We start from the raw sequence: 20450 nt of genomic DNA on the forward strand, positions 1-20450 counted from the left end.
AGAGATATACATTTGATAAATCACTACTTCATCATCAGTAGAACAGTACACATTTGAAATACTTTATAAATGAAACACAATGTAAGCATTGAGTTTTTTTCTCTCAGTAAAACAATGTCCACATTTGAAATACTTTATAAATGAGAGCAGTTGTAATTCGGAGAGCCAATCTCCTAACAGAATGTGTGCTCACTTAATAAATGAGACAATTTAAGTGCAAGATAAAAATTAGAGTAAAATCCTTTTTTTAAATATATGTTTTGGGCTTCTATTGCCTTTAACTGACAGTGACAGCTGAAGAGTGACAGGAAAGGGGGAGACGGGCCACAGGTCGAAGTCGAACCTTGGGCCACTGCAGCAAGGACTCAGCGTTGATACATGGGACACCAGCAGGTGAGCTATAAAAACTAATTTAAAAAGAAAAATCTAATTACTGATCCTCTAATTTTCTCTATTATTGTGGGTAATTATTATAAAATATAATGTATAATAGCATATAAGATATCCAAATCTTATGCCATTTCCATCTTTCCTAATTCCCTGCCAGTCAAAACAATTCAGGGAAGTTCAGAAGTGTTATTTTGTTTTTGTATTTTTTTACATTTGCTGCAGTGTTGTCAATGGCTTTTTAAAAACATATTGCAAAAGGGGGGCTGTGGCCATAGGCTATTGCTGTTATGGGTCTTGGCATGAAAAGGTTTGGGAACCTCTGCAGTAATCGATTACTATTTTGATAACTGATTCATCGTCAAAGTAATTTTTCCTGCTTGTCTCTGTTTTATGTCATATTGAACTGAATATCTTTTGGTTTTTGACTGACATGTAAAGATACAACAACCTGTTTTTCACTTTGCTCTGACATTTTATAGTCCAAATGAATTAATCTAGAAAATAATTTAAATAATTAGTTGCAGTCCCAATCTCAAACAAATCGTTTTTGGATTCAAAGAATGTATATTTTTGTGTACAAGACCTCATATTTATATAATCTCCTGATGCAGAACTCCAGCAGTCTGCAGCTTTGTTCCACCAGGTGGCGCTCTTACTAGGTTCCAAGGGTTTTTACTGACATGGGGAAAAAGCTTTCTCTTATTTTGCTCCCTGGACTGGCAAAAAATACTGCAGCTTAATGATCTAGTCCCATTGGAGGAATTTAAAGCCATATTAAAACTCCATGTAACTGATAAATGCAACTGCCTTGTTTGCTGGTTTTAGTCCTTTCCTTGTGTGTGTGATGTTTGTTTTCCATGTCATCTGAATTATAACTGGTGTATCTTGACCAGGAAAGGGAGGAATTTTATCAAAATATTTGATAGACTTACCAGTATTATCTCAAAATAATGAGGTTTCTCAATAATTTGACTTGGTACCACAAAGTCATTATTTTGAGATGTTAAGATACTTAGTATATTATAATGACTTACAGAAACTTTTTTGTCACATTGGCGGAAATGGGCTTCCATACAGAATGAGCGTCACTCCCGTACACAGTGTGTGTGGTTTGAGTTCTCGCTGTAGTGCACACTCCGAACAGCAGGGGGAAGTAATGGCTAATTTAAGCTGCGCCAACAAACCGCGATGAAGAAGCAGTGAGAGGGTGGAGGAGCGTTTCGACATGGCAGACAGGTGGGTAGACTGTATTAACCACACATTTGAAACAGATACACCTCAATGCCCAGGCTTGTGCTCGGTAAAAGCCTTCGCTATAGCAGCTGGGGTTGTTTTGTGGCGGGAGAGCCAGCTGCTGTACTTTTATCCGACGTCTGCTTTTCTGGACAACCATGCTGGAACGTGCTGCTAGCTAGCTGTGAGCAGTGTGCTTAGCTCGGTAGGGTTAGCTAGCAGTAAGGAGTGGTTAACTGTTGGTGCGCTGAAACGACCGGAGCACTTCAGAGATGACTCCATTGGCTACGTTCAGCAGGACTTCACCGTCGGTGGAAACGTCCGGATAAGGCGTTGTAGTTCTTAAATGCCCAGTCACGTTGGCTAATTATTAGAACTAGCTAGCTTGTTAGCTTCCATTGCCTGTTGAAGGAGTGTCGGTCTGGTCCCCATTTCTCTTTAACGTTGAGTCATTGCGTCGGAAGCCCTGAGTTAAAATCATGGCGAGTTAGCAACATAACAAAGCAGCCTTGTATGAAAACGAGTGTTTCGCATTTTCCCGGGACAGCAATGGACAGACAGTTTGTGGAGTGGCAGGTTTGAGTCCTTTCAAATGGAGACGGAGTAACATCCGTGTTTGCAGTGAGGCTGCAGGGGGTATGGGTGCAGGGGGTATGGGTGCAGGGGCTATGGGTGCAGGAAGGCAGCTAACATTATGGAAGCTGGCCTACCTGCTGGAAGTGTCCTCTGATTTGGGTTTGGTAGAGGTGAATCCTGGAGCAGGTTTGTTTCTCTGGTTGAATGCTACTGGCTGATTGTTGCACTGTTAAAAATCTGTCGGTCATCTTCTCAATTCATGGATCAGTTATTTGTTCCAAATGTCAGAAGATGGAGATAAATCATCACTGTGTCCCAGAGCCCAAGGTGACGTCCTGAAGTGTCCTCCATGGTGGACATTTAGAGACTAGAGTTCCAGTCATGGAAACTAACTGGAAATTAAAAAAAAAAAAAATCTTTGTTGTCCTGGAAAATGAGTTTTGTATATGAGCTGATAATAACATGAACAACAATATATGCACATGTATTTATTGAGTTATTAGCTTGAGTAGAACTGTGGCTTTGGGTCGGGCTGGTGGCCAAAATAGCTGCTGTGGTTCATACTTGTTTGGGGCTCGCACAGAACAGAGTTGGGCTCGGGTGGGGCCAGATCACAGCGCTAACATAAACCTGTGTGCATATTTAAACAACAGTTGGTACGTGCTTTGTGTTACGCTTCAGAGTGGGTCAACAGACATGAAGCAGGACAGAAGTGCTCCCTTTCATTTCATCACCCAGAGATACTCGGTTCAGTCCAATGTGGAAAAGCATAAATAACAAAAGCCTGCTGTATTTCATACAGGTGTAATGTGGAGCTCAGACGTTGGCGAGCGCTGTTTATGGATGTGCAGCGTAATGATGCGGCGCCGGCAGCTGCTGTCCGTGGTCCTGAACTTCAAATGGACACTGGTTTCTCAGATTGACCTCCATCGTATAGGTAGTGTACTTTTTCTGTTTTTTTGGTCCAGTGAGGGCACTGTAGATACGATTGTGCTGAGTTGCCCAACAGTGACTGTTAGTGGTGTGGAACAACACTTGTACTGTTGTCTTGTACTGTACACGAGTATCTGCCACCTCCTGGAAGTCACCATCTGTGCCCTCCTGTTAATCTGTGTGCAGGGCTCAGTTGGTGTTGGCTCACGTTACAGTAGAGCTGTAGAACTGTGTGTGAACGGGTCACAGTTGAGTACAGTGACGTGCAGGGCTGCCCACACACACTGGATGATTCATGTCGACAAGATCCCCAGTGTACTGACACTTTGTTAGTCCAATCCGTGTTTCAGCTGTGTCATTGTACACAGTGCACTATAGTTTACAAATAGAGAATGGAAGTGAGTGTGCTGGGAGAGGAGAAGAGTGATAGTTAGCAGAGGGCAGCGTGAGGTTGGACCGCGGCTCCTCCACTGCGTCCACTGCGTCCACTGCGTCCACTGTGACAGTGTTTGAGGTTTAACACCTCTCTGACTGAGAGCTTTGACTGAAGCCCTTTGGTCTTCCAGGGACAAATGCACTCCGTTTCTTGGTTGGTCACAGATGATGAAGACTGTCATTAAAATGTGAGTCTTGAATCCGTTTTCAGGTCTCGTCCTAGTAACACGTCATGTGACGTCAGACGCAGCATGCCGTTGTACGCCAGTCAACATGGAGGCCACTGATGTTTCCGGTTTCAAGCGGACGAGAAGAAGGAGAGAGATTTTTAAAGATTCTTGTTTTGTGGAGCGGTTGCTGCTACGGCTGTAGGGAGGCGTTTTGTGGCGGGGTCCTGATGGCTTCAGACTGTTCATCCTAAATTTCAGGATGTCAAATGCTTTGTATTCTCCAAGTGACCAATGTGGATCTAGATTGACACAAAAGTTGTCTCTCTTCCAATATGACTATTTACAGTGATGTCGCATTACAAACAAGAAGCCCTTTTCTCTGATTCAGGACCACACGTGGAACGAGCCCAAAAACAATAGCCTTTGGTCACTTCTGACCGCAGTGTGAACGTAGACATCATCTGAGTTTTTGATAGTAGTGCCAGCCAGTGCTCATAATGTAGCCCTGATAATAAAACGCTACACACTGTGATTGCATCTGCTGTCAAACTGATCACCTGGACGCAGAAGGAAGTGCGTTGACTCCGTTGAGCTGTATTGTTCCAGTCCAGGTGAACTGATGTGGTCAGTTGAAATACCCTGCTGGGTTCAGACCTGTTGAACTGCCTCTGTTACAATAGAACTGATGTAGAATGGAACTTCTCACCCCCCTTACTTTTCCTTCACAGTGCGAGCTCTCAGCTGTCAGAAGATCTGAACTCCAGTTTTCCTCGGTGGCCCGGTCTTCTTCTGGCGCTGCAGGAACCCGCTGAGTTTGCACTGTGGGCTGAGGTAGTAGGTTGTATAGTTTTAGGGTCACACCCACACTGGGAGATAACTATTCAACCTACTGTCTTTCTCAAAGTGCCAGATGCACATCTCGGCCTCCGCCCCCTCTGAAGGCCAGTTTTCTGACATCAGCGTTTGCATGGATCCAGATGTTTTATCACAGCTGCTCACACAGTGTGAGGTAGTAGATTGTATAGTTGTAGGGTAGTGATTTTGCCCTGTTCTGGAGATAACTATACAATCTATTGCCTTCCCTGAGGAGTGGTATATCTTCAGGGTTTTTGGAATAAATGCACAATGTATATGTGATAAATGATCAGTCAGTAATAATAAATGATGAGAGTTCTAATGCACAGTGTTTGATGGGCTTTGTGTGCAGAAATAAAGGAACATTTGAAGAGTCAGAAGTGTTTGTTGTTGTTGTTAACAATAGTGCTGTGGGATATGAAATCCTCTCTCAGCCTTTCTTCCCCTCAGCAGGTTCCCGTGCCCTGGAGTATCTCAACAACCTGAAAATGAAAACACTGGTTTTCCACTCATGGAAACATCTGGAAATTGATTGACATGACCAAAAATCCTTAAACATGAACTAAGTTGTCCTGAAAATGTTAAATTGTATGTTAGGCAGGAGTGGACAAATCCCAAAAGTGATGTAATGCGGAGTGTCCTGTAAATGCTGACCACGCTGTGAGGAAGTGCTTTTCTGTACTGCCAACAATGACTGGAAAATGATTTCTTTTAAAGAGTGGGAACGCTTTCCAGGTGTCCATAAACTACAAATGATGAACATCAGCAAACTGAACTGATTGGAATCTACCTTTCATCCCTAATCCGATCTTCAGAGAGAGCTCTCCCAGCCTCTTCCACCAACAGTGAACCGGCCTAGTTTGGAACCTTTCTGAGCGTTTCGACCAAAAAGAAACTGGTTGGGAACCCAGAAAGCTGGTTCCCAACAGAAACCAAAGGGGGCGTGTCATTTCCTGTAGTTTGCTCCTCTGTTGATGTTTATTTTTTAATTTTGCCTACATGTTTCCAGTTATTAATTAATAACCTGGGTTTGAATAGTTCTTTGGAAGGAAATTTCTATTTCCCCATGATTACTACCAAATAATGTCACTTTAGAGCAGAACTTCTCAACCTTTGAGTCACGACCCCCAAGAATAAAAGTTGGTGTTAGTGTTAGTGGGAGTACAGAGGATTAAAGTGTTATTCTGGCTGACCTCTGTTCTCTACTTGTAACAATAGCATGTTTGTGTCACCCTGTCAGATGTAACAGAACTAAGTGGAAAATGACAGATGTCAATCAAACTCAGTGTGTACACACCCACTTGGTCCTGAGTAAGAGGTCTAGTCAGGCAGGTCCTAACCCAGCACAGGTAGGTCCCTCTGGGTCTCCGTACAGTGTTCACTGCAGTTGGTGGGAACTTGGAGGCAACACTTTTGATCAGGATGGTAGTAGTTACACAGGTTGGTCAGCAGGTGGTGTTACAGTCCTTCAGCTCAAACCATCTTCACTGAAGACCACCGTGAATCAGAAAGTTTTCACATACAAGGAATTTGCCAAGGTAAGTCGGTGCATTACAATAAACGTAGAGAATATACATAAAGATAAAACGAGACAATATGAACATTATTTTAAATGAATGAGTGAAGAGCTCTATAGTTGGCAGCAATGTGTAATGTAGCAGTGTGACATAATGTATAATGATATTGCAGTGTGCAAGATACAAAGTCTGAATCACTGAACACTAATTAACTGAACTATTTTAACTCAGTGTTGAAACACAAACTCATTTTTTTAGGTTAAAAAGATTCCTTTTAAAATAAGTGACACTAGTTTTATAAAACATTCCTGATGAAGTACTTTTTACTGGGTATTTTGTTCTCACAATACAAATGACAATTACAAAATGAAGTCAGTGTCACTTAAAATAACTGAAGCAATTTGATCAAAAAGGTTTTTTAGTTACAAAATTGAGCTGGTTTTACTTTTTTAATTTTAGATTTGAGATGTAATCAGTTAAATTAACTTATCTGGTTTTACAGTGAAGAGAAAGTGTGCTCTGATCCTGACTAATAGTTGCTGCTGTTATTATTCCTTTTGGGCCTGACCTACTGTCCTATGATTATACAAAAACAACATTTTATGACCAAAAATCAACCCCCAACCCTTTGCATGCTTTCAATATTTTGAATACATATTAATATTATTAACTTTTTTTACTTTAAAAGTCTTTATGTGGATGATTTTGTACACAGCTCGTTAGAAGTATTGATGAAAAATAACTAAGATGTGGATCTGTCAGTGGTGGAAGAAGTACTCGTAATTAAATTTGTAGCAACACTACAAATTAAATTATTGGTACCACTATAGACCGCCTACAGATAATTTAGAGAGTATTTGTAATGTTTCAGCTGTTTTGCTCTGTCTGTGGATGTTTATCAGATTATCTATAGATTATGTGACAGTTAATGCACATGCCCTCACAGATGTAAAGATGTTTTTTTGTGCCTGCAGGTAACCAAACCATAACCACAGTGGGGTCATCAGAAAACGAATAGAATCTCAAGTAGTACTAGTGTTACAAATACTCTTAACGATCTGTAGGTAGACTGTCCAAATAAAGTGTTATTATTGAATAAATCTATAATAAAATTGTTAATCATATAATACTATATAACTTTACTTAAATTGCCCTGCTTTGAACAATTATTTCTGAAGTTCTTTTCATCCACTCCTCCTTCATTAAAAGTCCAGAATTTATAAATTTAAGTGTGCACTGGTGGCTTCAAGTTTCTACATCACACTGTACAAGTTACATACTGGACCAGGACTGCTAACTATTTGGTCGATGTCACAAATCTGCAGGTTAGGCCCCTCCCTCTAAAAATCAGGATTGATAATGAGCACAGAGAAACTTTCACTGTCAGCAGATGAATGTGAAAACATCCTTCTAAGATCAAACTTCTGCACCAGACAGCATATCCAAACGCACACCTGTAGGGAGCAGGTGAGAAACACTGATTTCTGACTGTAAGGGACTTATATAATATAAGTACTAAAAATAATAATAAATCTATTAATAATAATCAGTTATCTAACAAAATCGTCTGAAATATAAAAGCAGTACTCATAGACCTTTTTCCACAGCAGCATTTTGACCAAGTTAGTTTCATTTAGTGTAGCAGAGCCTTTTCCAAGTCAAGCCAGCTGCAACAATAGCTCAACTGACTCTCTTTGATTAGTTATTATCGTAAACCTGGCTGTTACCCTACTATTTTCATGTGAAAGGTGCTGTGAAAAGATGTCTACTAGCAGAAGCTCCCTATTATTTATTTTTTAGTACTAAATCATTTGAGTATTATTTGTATCTGGTGCTTGCTAAGTAGACATGTAATATAATACATAACATTACATTACATACAGTATACATTTATAATGTGCTTACAGTGTTCCTAACATTTTTCTTTTACAGGGATCTCCTTTTCTATCACTTCAGTGAACTGACAAAAGTGACATATTTCATATTCTATTTAATGCTTAACAGTAACAGTAGAGAACAGCTTGATAAAGTGTACATGAACCCAAACAGGTGAACACAATAATGCAGGACGTTGTGCTTGCTCATGGTTGGTACTGTTGGGTTCTCTTAAAATGTTACCAAAGGATTCGGTCTGAGACGCTGCGTCTATTTGAAAAGTGTCCTGAGATAACTTTCTGTTATGAATGGCGCTAATACAAATATAATTGAATTGAATGATATTTTTATCAATAATCTGTGAAGAGAAATTATGTTTTTTTTTTTTTTTTTTACAATCATACATACATAATAGGGTTCTTTTTTGACAAATGCATTTTAGTTTTGTTCAGCGTCTTTAAAACTTTTAACTAATATAAATCTAAACTCTAAAAAATAGTTTTGTGAAGACCTTTGGTTGTCAAATATATATAATATATATATATATATATATAGTTAATATACTACTTGATGACCCTTAGTGGGTTCACCCAACCTGGAATGAAGAAACACAGCCTATAGTATACTTTTTTATTATGGTAAATGGACTGTACTTATATATCGCTTCCCTTCCTTTCGACCACCTCAGTGGTGAGTGTGCTGTACACTACATGCCACACTCACCTCATTCCCACACATTCATACACTGATGCCAACTGCTCATCAGAATGGACACTCATCATTCATACACCGCCAACCTTCCGATAAGTGGATGACCCGCTCTACCTTTGAGCCACAGCTGCAGTTATAGCATGGGGCATTTTTATGTATACAGCAGGGGCAGATCTAGAGGGGTGGCAGCCAGTTAATGTCAAATGCAGTCAAATTGAACACATTCATTTAGATTTATTTTGAAAATAACATGGTAAACTAAAATGTTAGGCTCTGTTATGACCAAGTACAAAATGATCTGTGAATGAAAAATCTAGGGGTTGCCAAAGCTTCATGGGGGTTGCAAGGCCTTTTTGATTTTAAGGCGTGCTAGAAAACTTAAAAAATATAGACAGTAGACCTATACATATCTCAGCATTTGGTTCACTTCTTTGAAGAAAAGTAAATGTAAATTGTCTAAATAAGTCAGAGACAAGAAAACACTGAATTTGTCAGTAAAGATGCCTATTAAGTCTGTATGATTGTTAAATGCTATGATTAAAAAATACATAATACAGACAGAGAATTGTATAAAAAGTTACCTAAACAGGAAATAATCTGCTCAAAATTCTTCTAAAACACTTGTTTCACACAAACTCCTTGCAGTTACTGAGTTCGATGTTTAGGTTCATTGTACAATTTTGAATATAATATGAAATATCCATAAAATATGTCACTGAGTCAGGAGTGGTCAGGTTATTAAATGAGAGAAAAGGAGGTCCTTTAAGGAAAAAGATTTGGAACCACTTAAAGTCTCCATGCCACCCTCTGGACACCCCATGAATATCTCTGTAGATCCGCCCCTGCTGTACAGTGCAGTATATTTTATATGATGCTGTGTTTGTATGGAAACTGTAGGTAAGCTGTAGTGGAGTAGAAGTATAAAGTAGGATAAAAATGGAAATACTCAAAGTACAAGTACCTCAAAATTGTACTAGAGTACTTGAAATGTACTCAACTACTTTCCACTGGTGTTGCGGTTAATTGCTTTATCATGTAATGTGATCAGATGCACATGGAGGAGGGAGGGGGTAGCAGCGAATCGGTGGGAGGGGCGTTTATTGTTGGAAACTAAATAAAACGTGCCGGTGGTCGGCCGTCTGTCAGACATGAAGTGATCCCGGATGATCCAGAGTCCGGGAGAGGACGGAGTGTGTGTGAGCGCAGAGCTGAAGGTCTGAGCGGCTCCTGGTCTCGGCTGTACCCGGGTCAGCAGCAGCAGCTGTGTGTGTCACATAGAAAGGACAGATGAGTTGAGCGTGTACCTGCAAGCTGAGAGTGTGTGAGCGGCTCAGAGGCAGATCCTCTGCAGAACACGCCCTGATAGAAAAGGTAGACAGACACACACACACACACACACACACACTGATCACTGAGGAGCCGAGCTGCTTTGCCTGAAAACAACAGCCCCAATGCTCCAGCTCTGCAGGCTCACACCACCGGACACCTACCAAATGAAATCAGGACGAGTGTATTCCCGCAAACTTTGGTTTGTCCCTCGGAGCTTTATTCCCGTCTGCAGCCCGGAGCACCTGGACTCCCCGCGGGACTCGGTGGAGGAATAAGGCTGGTCGTCGCAGCAGCAGAGCGCTAACACACCGGCTGGGCTGAGCACCATGAGTAGGAAGACACGGCGCTGGATTTTCCATTTTTTCCTGTGCCTTGGAGTAGTGTATCTGAAAATCGGGTGAGTTTTCGGGATGTCCCGCAGGTGGTTTAGGTGATTTTCAAGAGAAAGCAGGAAAAAGCTGTCTGATTTTAAGAAAATTGGAGATTTGATGATAATAATGAGTGCTGTAGAGAAATGAGGGCCCCTCAGAGTGAGGACGGGGGTCTTTTCTGGCTGTGTGTTCCCTGTAAGTGAAGCAGGCTCCAGTTAAATTCATTACCCTTACATACATTTTGCTGTAACAATGTCAGCGGACCACATGCAGTTATTACATGTGTGATAAGTCAGAGCAGTGTCCACGTTCCCCGGAAAGGTCACTTGTGAAAACACCTGCAGAACCTCCATAGGAAAATGCCACATTTTAACCTTCCGCCTTCACCGCAGGGGTCTGTCGTCGGTGGTTGCACTGGGAGCGAGCATCATCTGCAACAAAATCCCCGGCTTGGCCCCCCGACAGCGGACTATCTGTCAGAGCCGACCCGACGCGATCATAGTGATCGGAGAGGGAGTTCAGATGGGGATCAATGAGTGTCAGTTTCAGTTCAGACACGGACGCTGGAACTGCTCGGCCCTGGGAGAGAGGACCGTGTTCGGGAAAGAGCTCAGAGTGGGTACGTTGCACTTTGATTTCATCTTAAAGATCTGTGCACCAAGGAAAACATATATATTTACTAACTGAATTTAGAATTTAGAATTTAGTTTGTGCCAATCCACGGGTTTTCATGGCAGTTTTATGTTAATTGTGTTATTTTATTTATGGAGTTCTGTTATGGGTTTAAAGTCATTTGATTGCACTTTATTCTCATATAACATGCACTGTATGCAGACTAAAACTACTATAGGGGTCTATACTATTACAGTGCAGTTGAGTATCAACAATCAATCAAATTTACTATAGAAATATTATTATTATTGTAGATTTTAAAGGCAAGAAAGCTGCTAAATGCTCCACTTCATTGAGGTCTTCTGCCACAAAAGACATTGTTGCAACATGTCAGCATGCCTTGATCTTCATAGTTACAGTGCTCACAAGATTGTTTTTAACTAATAAAATAGTTATTACTGAGAAATAAGCTGTTTCATTTTGAAATTGCCGCATAATAGCACACCAGCCGCTCCATAATTGTGTGTTGCTTGCACACAGATAGCCAACACAGCGTGTTTTCTTCATGTATTAAGTTGTATGTTATCTTTACTGTTTGCACTGTCCAAGCATAAGTGTTTAGGAAGTCATAAAAAGTTTCAAAAATTGCCATCGTTTGTCAAAAAACTGTCCAAAAATGCATTCCTCTGAGGTACTCGACCTCTGACTTTTTAGTTGTTGTTTTTTTGTCTTTTACAAAACATCTGTAAGTCTGAAGCTTGGACTCTCTGCCTCTGCTCTTGGTGGGAACATAAGCCACAGATTTGATTCTCTGTGTGTGGAATAAGGCTCGAGGCGACGCTTGCTCCAAAGACGGGACTGCGGAAATAAGCTGGGAATCATATTTAACAGGCTGGTGCTCCACTGTCTTGTCCTTTAACTGTCATCCCAGAGACAGACGCAGAGCTTGGGTGTCATCTTTCACGCCAAGTGTCATTAAGGATTACAGCTCACGTCTTGCTTGAGCCTTTAATTCAGGCTGATTGCTGCATTGTACGTGACGGCCTTATATTATACTGCCTGAGATGGTTGTAGTATTAGCTGCAACAAATACAAGTACAGTCTGAACGAGTCCTCCTGCCCAGCTTAATTATTTGATGCAAACAGTTAAAGCTACAGTAGGTAATTTAACTTTTGGTCATATTCATTGTAACTTTCACCATATCCTGACAGTAGAACATGAGATCTGTAACTAAATCAGCGTGTCCTCTGGCTCCTCTAGGTGCTCCTAATGGCATTGCAAGAATCCACCGGGCCTTAAAGATAACAACCAATCAGAGCCAAGGAAGATAGTTGATTGTCTCATAATGGAGTCTCATTCCCAGGTTGTCAAATACTGATGATTTAGGACCCAAAACGTCAGTATTTGACCCAAAGCACTGGTATTTAACACCCCGGGAATGAGATTTAACAATAAACTATCTTTCATGACTGATTGGTTGTTTTCATTCAGGCCCGGTGGATTCTTGCAAATGCTAATAGAAGCACTAGGAGGAGCCAGAGGAACCTGATTGTTTCCAGATTATCGTCGTGCATGTTCTTACTGTCAGAGGATATAGTGAAAGTTTCACTATTTTCACCTAAGTTACCTACTGCAGCTTTAAACGCTGTTAAAAGATCTATTACCTGTAATGATGCAGGCCTGTATAAACAGCGGTAAAGCTTCCTGATCTGTAATTGTAACGGTTAAGATGATACATTGGCATCTTTTGTCTGATCATTTATACACACTGTGTGTGCATTCCCTCCACCTTCTGTTTCTATATTTCTTAGTTAGTAACACAGAGACCTACATGCTCTTTATCCACTCTCTGCTGAACCACCTTCATGTATGTTCATAAAATACTTTCCCCCCAAAAGCTTCAAGTTCAGACAAGTACTTTCTTCTAGGTTTACAAATCTACCTCCAGGTCCTGCAGCTTTGGCAGGGGGATGTTTTATGTAGAATGATTTTAGACCGCTGCTTCAGGAAGGAAGGAAAATGCATATTGTCAGATTTAAGCTCATTTCAGCATTGAGGAATCCACATTTTACCCAAATCTAGATGAGAATCAGGCCGAGTTCCAGCAGCCTGAGCAGGTTGGCTCAGGCGCTGCTCGGGTCCAGCTGCCCTGCGTAGAGTCTGTCTGAATCCATTGTTTTGTTTCAGCAGACTGGAACACTGATAACTGACAGAATACATCAATTTGGGATTTCTGTTGGCAGTGATGCAGCAATGTACAGTATTTTGGCATTAGGATCAAGTATCCTCCCCACCCACCAAGTTGGCTACTTGAAGTAACTCTCAAGTAGGTGGGTACTGGCTATAAGTTGGTTTACATATTTAAATGCCAGGAAGCTTGTGTTTGACGTTTCTACTAGACATCTACTTTGCACTTTAAGATTGTCCTTTTAATAGAAAAAGCAGGCGTGTGCATGGCAGGAAATCTCCACAGCTGCACATACATTTCAGTGTTTGAAGGAGAACCGTGACCTTAAATGTCGGAAAGGTTTGCATGGCGGCGTAAACGTTAAAGATGATAACTTTATTGGAGCAATTTCTCAACTTATGGTCATTTCAGGACGCTTTCCACGTGTGCTCCAACTGGAATTATCTCCTGTTTTAATTAAAAAACGCAGTTGACCTGAAGCACTCTGATTTATGGACTGGAAATCCATCCACATAGGGAGGCTCTGCATGCCTCTCAGACTCACCTCCACAGGATGGATCCCAGCATGACGGCGACTGGGACAAAGGCCAAAAATTATGCCTAAACATTTCATGTTTTATCTCCCGCTGAATGATGTCAAAAAACATCTTTACCGATCAAATATAGCAGCAGATTGACTGTTGACTGGTGATTTGGTGAAATTATACTCTAAGATTTACAGATAAGTCAGAATTCTTCAGGTTCTTGGATCATAACTCATGATAAAGACAATAAAACTGATCTGCTTCCCTAGAATTACTTTACTTCCATTCTGCAAGATTCAGGTCATCCTGAAGTTTATCTCTTTTAAAAGAGCTTGATTAATGAATGGGACTTGGCTCGGGTCGTGTATTTTATGATTTGGTTTGAGGCAGCTATGCCAGGTATGTAAGGAGGCTTGACACTGCCTGAAATAGTGAATCCTGTTGTCAGCAATTGTGATTAAAAATGTCTTTTCCTCTTTATCGCAGGCAGTAAGGAGGCAGCGTTCACCTATGCTATCATCGCTGCTGGGGTCGCCCATGCAGTCACCGCGGCCTGCACCCAGGGGAGCCTGAGCGGCTGTGGCTGCGACAAGGAGAAACAGGGTTTCTACAACCAGGAGGAGGGCTGGAAGTGGGGCGGCTGCTCTGCGGACGTTCACTACGGCCTGGGCTTCTCTAAGGTGTTTGTGGACGCGCGGGAGATCAAGCAGAATGCCAGGACCCTCATGAATCTACACAACAATGAAGTGGGACGCAAGGTACGTTTGTCTTCTTCTGCAGTCTAACTTTTGAATTCATCTGAACCCATCCAAAAATAATCAGCAAGAGGATGAAAATCGACAATGTAAAACCAGATAAGTTCATTTAGCTCAAAATTCTTTTGAAACTGATTACATTAAAGTAAAACCAACTCAGTTTTGTAAGTAAAAACTATTCTTAAACCAAGTAGGTTCAGTAATTTTAAGTGACACTGACTTAATTTGTAATTTTTATTTTTTCTGTAAAACAAAAATACCGAGTAAAAGTACGTTAATCAGGAATGGTTTCCTTGGAACACACAAGTCAGTGCAATTAGGACTCAAAGTGAGCGGGTCGTGACACTAATTGGAAGGTGTTAGCTCCGATACCCGGCTCCCCCGCTGCAATGTCGAAGTATCCTGTGAGCAAGATACTGAACCCCAAATTTTGTGTCCCCCCCAAAAAAAGTTTGGGTGAAAATTGAATTTGATGTTTTTTTTTTTTTTTTCTGTTTTTTCCCCAAGGGAAAAAAAAATTTTTTTGCCAAAATCACCTTGAAAAAAGTTGAAATGTTTGGTTGGAAAAAAAGTTTGTGAAAAAATTGTGCAGAAATGGTTAGTGGGGGTAAAACGCTTTTTGAAAGTTGGGTCCCCCGGAGACCTTTTAAAGAAAGGCCCGGCTTAAAAAAAAAAATTACAAAAAAAGGTAAACCAGGTCCCCTTTATTTTTTTACAAACAATTTTTAAAATTAAATTTTTTTTAAACTAAAAAGCTTGGGTTTTTTTTTTTTAAAAATCCAAAAAATGGGTTTTTTCCCCCTTAAACCTTTTTAAAAAAAAAAAATTTTTTTTTGGTGGTTAAGACCCTTTTTAAAAATTCCCCCCCAAATTTTTTGTAAAATTTCCCTGGGTTTTTTTTTTTCCAAAACAATTTTCCCCCCCCTTTTGAGTTTTTTTTTTAAAAAAAAAATTAACTTTTTTCCCCCCCCTAACAAGTGGGGGGGGGGTAAAAAAAAAAAAAAAGGACTTAGTCCCAAAGGGGAATGTTCTTACCAATGTGTTGGGGTTTTCTTTTTATTCCACTTTTGCTTTTTTTTTTTTTTTTTTACCCAACTGGTTCCCCGTTTTTTGCAAAGGGAAGATTTTTTTTTATCCCCCAAAGCCCCCGTGCCCAAAAAACTTTTGGCCCCCCCCCCCCCCCCATTGGAATTTTCCCCCCGACAAAGGTTTGGGGGAAAAACCCCTCCTAAGGGGGAATGGCCCCCATAGATTTTTTTTTCAGCCCCCCCCCCTTTTTTTTTTTGTTTTTCTCCCCACTCCCAAAAGCCGCTCAAGAGTAATCTTTACTGGGAATTTTTACAGAGGGGGTAAAAACCAAATTCTTTTAAATTTAAACCAGAAAAAAGGTGGGGGGTCCCCTTTTTTTTTTTTTTCCCGAAGTTTTTTAAAAATTCTGGTTAAACCTTTTGGACCCCCTGCATTTTGGGAAGGCCCCCCCCCCCCCCCTTTGGGAAAATTCAAGGGTTTTAATTGTTAAGGTAAAACATAAGAAACCCCCAGGGGGGTTTTTTTTTTTGCCCCTGGGTGGCAAAACTTAAAAAAAACCCCGAGCTTTGGCAGCCAAAAAAAAATGCCAAAAAAAAAAAAAAAAGGGAAACTGAAAATTGGAAAATTTGGGTAAACCCCTTTTTTTTTGGGCCCCTGCCCAAAGATTTTTTATAAAATGAACCAAACTGACCAAAAAGGGGGGGAAAACTTTGTTTTTCCTTTCCAAAAATTTTTGTTTTGGGGGGAAAAAAAATTGGGGCTTTTTTTTTTTTTTGGGGGGACCCCCCCCAACAGGATCCCAGGAAAAAATTAAAATCAGGATTTTTCAAAAAAGTTGCCCAATTCCCCTTTGGCTTTTTTTTTTTGACAAACAAAAAAAAAATTAATTTTAAAAGGCCCCCAAAAAACCCACCCAAAAATTCCCCAAAAAAAACAAACCCCTTTTTTTAACAAGCCCAAAATTTGCGGGAGGTGTTTCCCCCAAAAGTGTTTCAGGGCTTGAAACCCCACCCCCCAAAAGGCAAAAAGGCGGAACTTTCCCCTTTGTTTGGGTGCTTGTCCTAAGAAAAAAAGAAAATGATGGTTGGGGTTTTTTGTGGGGGTTGGCCGTTGAACAGCTGAACCCCCCCTTTTTAAGAAACCCTTCCCCTTTTTTTTGTAAAAAAGAAAAATTTTTTTTTGAAAGTATATTTTTTTTTAGTGTCTGAAAAAAAAAAACTTCTTCCTCAACAAAAACAACCCCAAACCCGAAAGGGAAAGGAGGGGGGAAAAAAAAAGAAAAGAGGAAAAGGGGGAAAAAATTTTTTAAAAAAACACTAAAAAAAAAAATAATTAACACTCAAAAAATTTTTTTTCCTTTTTAAACCCAGAGGGTTTTTTTTTTTTTTTCCCCTTTTTTTTTTTTAAAAAGTTTAAAGCCTGGTTTTTTTTTCCCCCCAAAAAAAAAAAAAACCCGGGGCCCAACCCAACCAAAAACCACCCTAATCCCCAATTTTGTTTTCTTTAGAACAATGCCAAAAACAGAGGTCCCCGCCTTTGCCCCTTGGTTGGGCTCCCCAGGCCCCCTGTGAAACCTTGAAAAAACAAAACTTTTCCCCCCCCCCCCCGGCCAAAAAAATGGCCTTTTTTTTGTCAAAAAGTGGGTGAAAAAAATGTTGGGGTTTTTTTTTTGGCCCCCCTTAAAAATAAATGGTTTGTTTTTTAAAGCCCCAAAAGGGAAAATTTTTTGGCCCAAAACCTTTTGGGAATTCCTTGATTTTTTTTTATTTTTTTGGAAAATTCTGGGTTGGTTTCCCCAGCCCAAAATTTTTTCCAACCAAATGGAAGAAAAACAGTTCCCTTTTTTTGGGTCCCAAATGGGGGTCCCATTTTTTTAAATAAAAAAATTCCCTTTGCCAGCCCCAGTTTTTTACCATTTTCATTTCAAAGTTCACCTTGGGGCCAATAATGCTTTGCCCCCCAAAAAAAAGGCTCCGTTTTTTTTTTTTAAAAGTGCCAAAACAAGCAAAAACCCCTGGTTCCCCCCTTTTTTTTTTTTAAAATGTTTTTTACCCCTTTTACAAATAAACCCCCTGGATCCGCCCAAGGGCCCCTCCCCCCCCCCAATGGCAAAAAGGGTCCCAGGTTTTTTTTTTTTTTTTTTTTACAAGAGTTTTTTTAAAAAAACCCTTTCCCGGAAAAAAAAAAGACCAAACTCTTTTTTTTTTTTTTGGGTTTTAAATTTTTAAAGGATTTTTTTTTGGTTGTTTACTCCTTTTTTTGTTAAAATCCAAGGTAGAATACTCCCTTGGAAGGCTTTTTTTTTTGAAAAAAAGTTGGGAGAAAAAAAAGCCTTGGATTCTTAAAAATGCCCAAAAATTCCCCTAAGAAAGGTTCCCCCCCCACCCCTTGGTGGAAATTTCAAATCGGGGGCCAGTGGCAACGCTGGGAAAAAAAATTTTTAAACGCTTTTCTTTGCAAAACGCAAAACAAAAAGGTGGGGGTTTTAAAAGCCCAAAAGTTTTTTTGGGGCCAAAATAAAAGAAAACAAAAACATGGTAGACCCCCAAATTTTTTCCCCTTTTGAAACTAAAAAAGTCCCCCTTAAAACACCTTGTGTTAAGGAGTTTAAAAAAAATTTTTTTTTTAAAACCCTTTCCCCCAAAAAAAAAAAGGAAATTTTTTGGGTTTTTAAAAACAAAGAAAAAATTTACCAATTTTGGAAAAATTTGTTTTAAGTAAACACAAAAACCTTTTTTTTTAAGTTTAAAAAGAACATTTTTTTGATTAAACAAAAGCATTTTTTTTTTTTTTTAGTTAAAATTAAATAAAAATTGGGGGGTTTAAAAAATGAAGACTTTTGGGGTAAAAACTTTTTTGTTAAATAAAAACGGCGCCCCTTTTCCCCCCCTAGTTCCCCCCTTTTTTCCCCCAACCAAAACTCAAAGCGTTTTAAAAACCCAAACCCTACAAAAATGGCCCCCAACATTCCCCCCCCACAGACTTTTTTTTCCCAAACAAACCAAACCAAAATTTCCTCCCAAAAAGAAGTGGGAAATGGGGGCCCCAAAAAAAAAAAAATTTTTTCCCCAATTGGAACCAAGGAAAAAACCTTCAAAAAATTTCCAATGTTTTCCAACACCTTGAACCACCCAAATTTTTTTTTTTTGGGGGGTTTTTTTCCCAAAGGGTAAATTTTCTTTTCCTTTTTTCAAAAAGGGAAATTACTTTTTCCGACATGCCAAAGCGGGGGGGAAAAGGAGGCCCGGTTTTATCCGGGAAAGGGCCTTTTAAAACCAAAACCCCCTTTTCCCCCCCAAAAATTAAAAAGTGGGGTTAAACGAAAACCCCCCCGCTTTTTCTGTACCTTTTTTTTTTTGGAAATGGGGAGCCCCTTAAATTTGGGGGGACCAAAACTCTGACCCCCCTTTTTTTTTTTGTGGGCGGGTTGGGTTTTTATTTTCCCCCCCAAAAAACAAATTTTCCCCCTTTGAAATTTAAATTAACCTTTTCTCTCTTAAAAAACCTCCGGTAAAAAAATTTTTTTGTTTTTTCTTTTTTAAAACAGAAAAAAAAATTAAAAAAAATTTTTACCCCAAAAATTTTAAAAAAAAAGTTTCCAAAAGTGGGGGTTCCCCCCCCCCCCACCCCCCCCAAAACCTTAAAAAATTAAAAAACCCTGAACCCCCCCCCCTAAAACTTTTTTTGGGTTTTTTTTTTTTTTTTTTTTAAAAAAAAATAAAGTTTTTTTTTTTTTACTTTTTAACCAAAAAACTTGAGGTTTTTTTTTTTTTTTTTTTTGGGTTTTGTTTAAAAAACCCCCGTTTTTAAAATTTGGTTTTAAAAAAAAAATCAGTTTTTTTTTTTTTCAAAAAAGAAAAGATTTTGAGCCTTTAAAAAAAAATTGGGGAAAAAAACCTTAATCTTGGGTTTTTTTTTTTTTTAACAAATTGGGTCCGGGATTTTTTTTTTTTTTTTTTCCCATCCTCCCCCTTTTTTGCCCCCTTTTTTTTTGAATTTTATTTTTTTTTGGAAAAAAAAAAAATGGTTTTTTTTCAGGGAAAATGAATTTTCCAAAAAAGTTAGAACTGCAAGAAGAAGACCAAAACCCGTAACCTTGCCCCCGTTTCCCCCCCACTTTTTTTTTTTTCAAAAAAATTTTGTTTTTTTTGTGTTTTGTTAAAGATTCCCCCCCCCCAAAAAAAATGGGAAGGGGTCCCTGGGCAATTTTTTTCTGCCCCTTTGGAATTTTTCGTTTCCCCCACCCCGCCGGCCGGGTCCAACAAAAACAAACCCCCTAGAAAAAGGAAGCCCCCCAAAAAAAAGGCCCGTAAAAGTGGGAAAAACCGTTTTTCCCCCCCCGGCCAAGAGCAAAAAAGCCCCGCCCCCAAACTTTTCCCCCAGCCCCCCCTCCCATCCCTGTGGGTTTTTTTTTTTTTTGTTAGGAAAAACCCCCTTTGTTTTTTTTTTTTTTCCTTTTCCCTTGTTTTCGCAAAGCCCCCCCCCCCCAAACCAGCCCCCCCCGGCTTCCAGGCTTTCCCCCTGGGGGAGTTTTGGGCAAAAGGCACCCGGCGGGTTTGGAACCCTTTGCCCCAAAAAAAATGGGGCCCCGAAACCCCAAAAAAGCCAGCCCCCCGATTTGATAAGCAAAAAAAAAAAATAAAGGGGTGGGGAAAACGCCCCTTTTGGGGCCCTTTCCCCCCTTTTTAACTGCCCCTTTTTTTTTGCCCGGATTAAGAAGGAAAAAAAAAGGAACATTTTTTTTTTTAATCAACAAAAAAAAATTTTTGTGGCCCCCTTGGGGACCCAAAAAAAAAACAGGAATGTTTTTCACTTTATTTTTTTTTTTCCCCAGGGCAAAAAAGTGGGGGGTTCAAAGCCCTCCCCCCCTTTTCAAAAAAACAAATACCCCCCTTGGGCCAAAAAATAAGCCCCTTTTTTTGGCACCCCTTCAAACCCAAAAAATT

At 39.9% G+C, this 20450-nt stretch overlaps 1 protein-coding gene and 1 long non-coding RNA gene across 2 annotated transcripts in view; both read left to right on the forward strand.

The window, feature by feature from the left end:
- The first annotated feature begins 1525 nt into the window (after positions 1-1525).
- Positions 1526-4969, forward strand: LOC118327748. The gene is made up of 3 exons (XR_004796720.1): positions 1526-1626; positions 3002-3136; positions 4466-4969. It is a non-coding gene; the product is annotated as an uncharacterized LOC118327748 (long non-coding RNA).
- Positions 4970-10085: 5116 nt separating this feature from the next.
- The window catches only part of wnt7aa (wingless-type MMTV integration site family, member 7Aa), a 16528-nt gene continuing 6163 nt past the window's right edge, over positions 10086-20450 (forward strand). The window contains exons 1-3 of the mRNA XM_035661180.1: positions 10086-10421; positions 10788-11014; positions 14207-14478. Coding sequence (XP_035517073.1) covers positions 10351-10421; positions 10788-11014; positions 14207-14478 — 570 coding nt within the window. The 5' untranslated portion in view covers positions 10086-10350. The remainder of the gene's footprint in view (positions 10422-10787; positions 11015-14206; positions 14479-20450) is intronic.

The sequence above is a fragment of the Morone saxatilis genome, unplaced genomic scaffold (assembly GCF_004916995.1).
Source record: "Morone saxatilis isolate NCDOM2014 unplaced genomic scaffold, NCSU_SB_2.0 Contig18, whole genome shotgun sequence".
Taxonomy (NCBI): Eukaryota; Metazoa; Chordata; class Actinopteri; family Moronidae; genus Morone; species Morone saxatilis.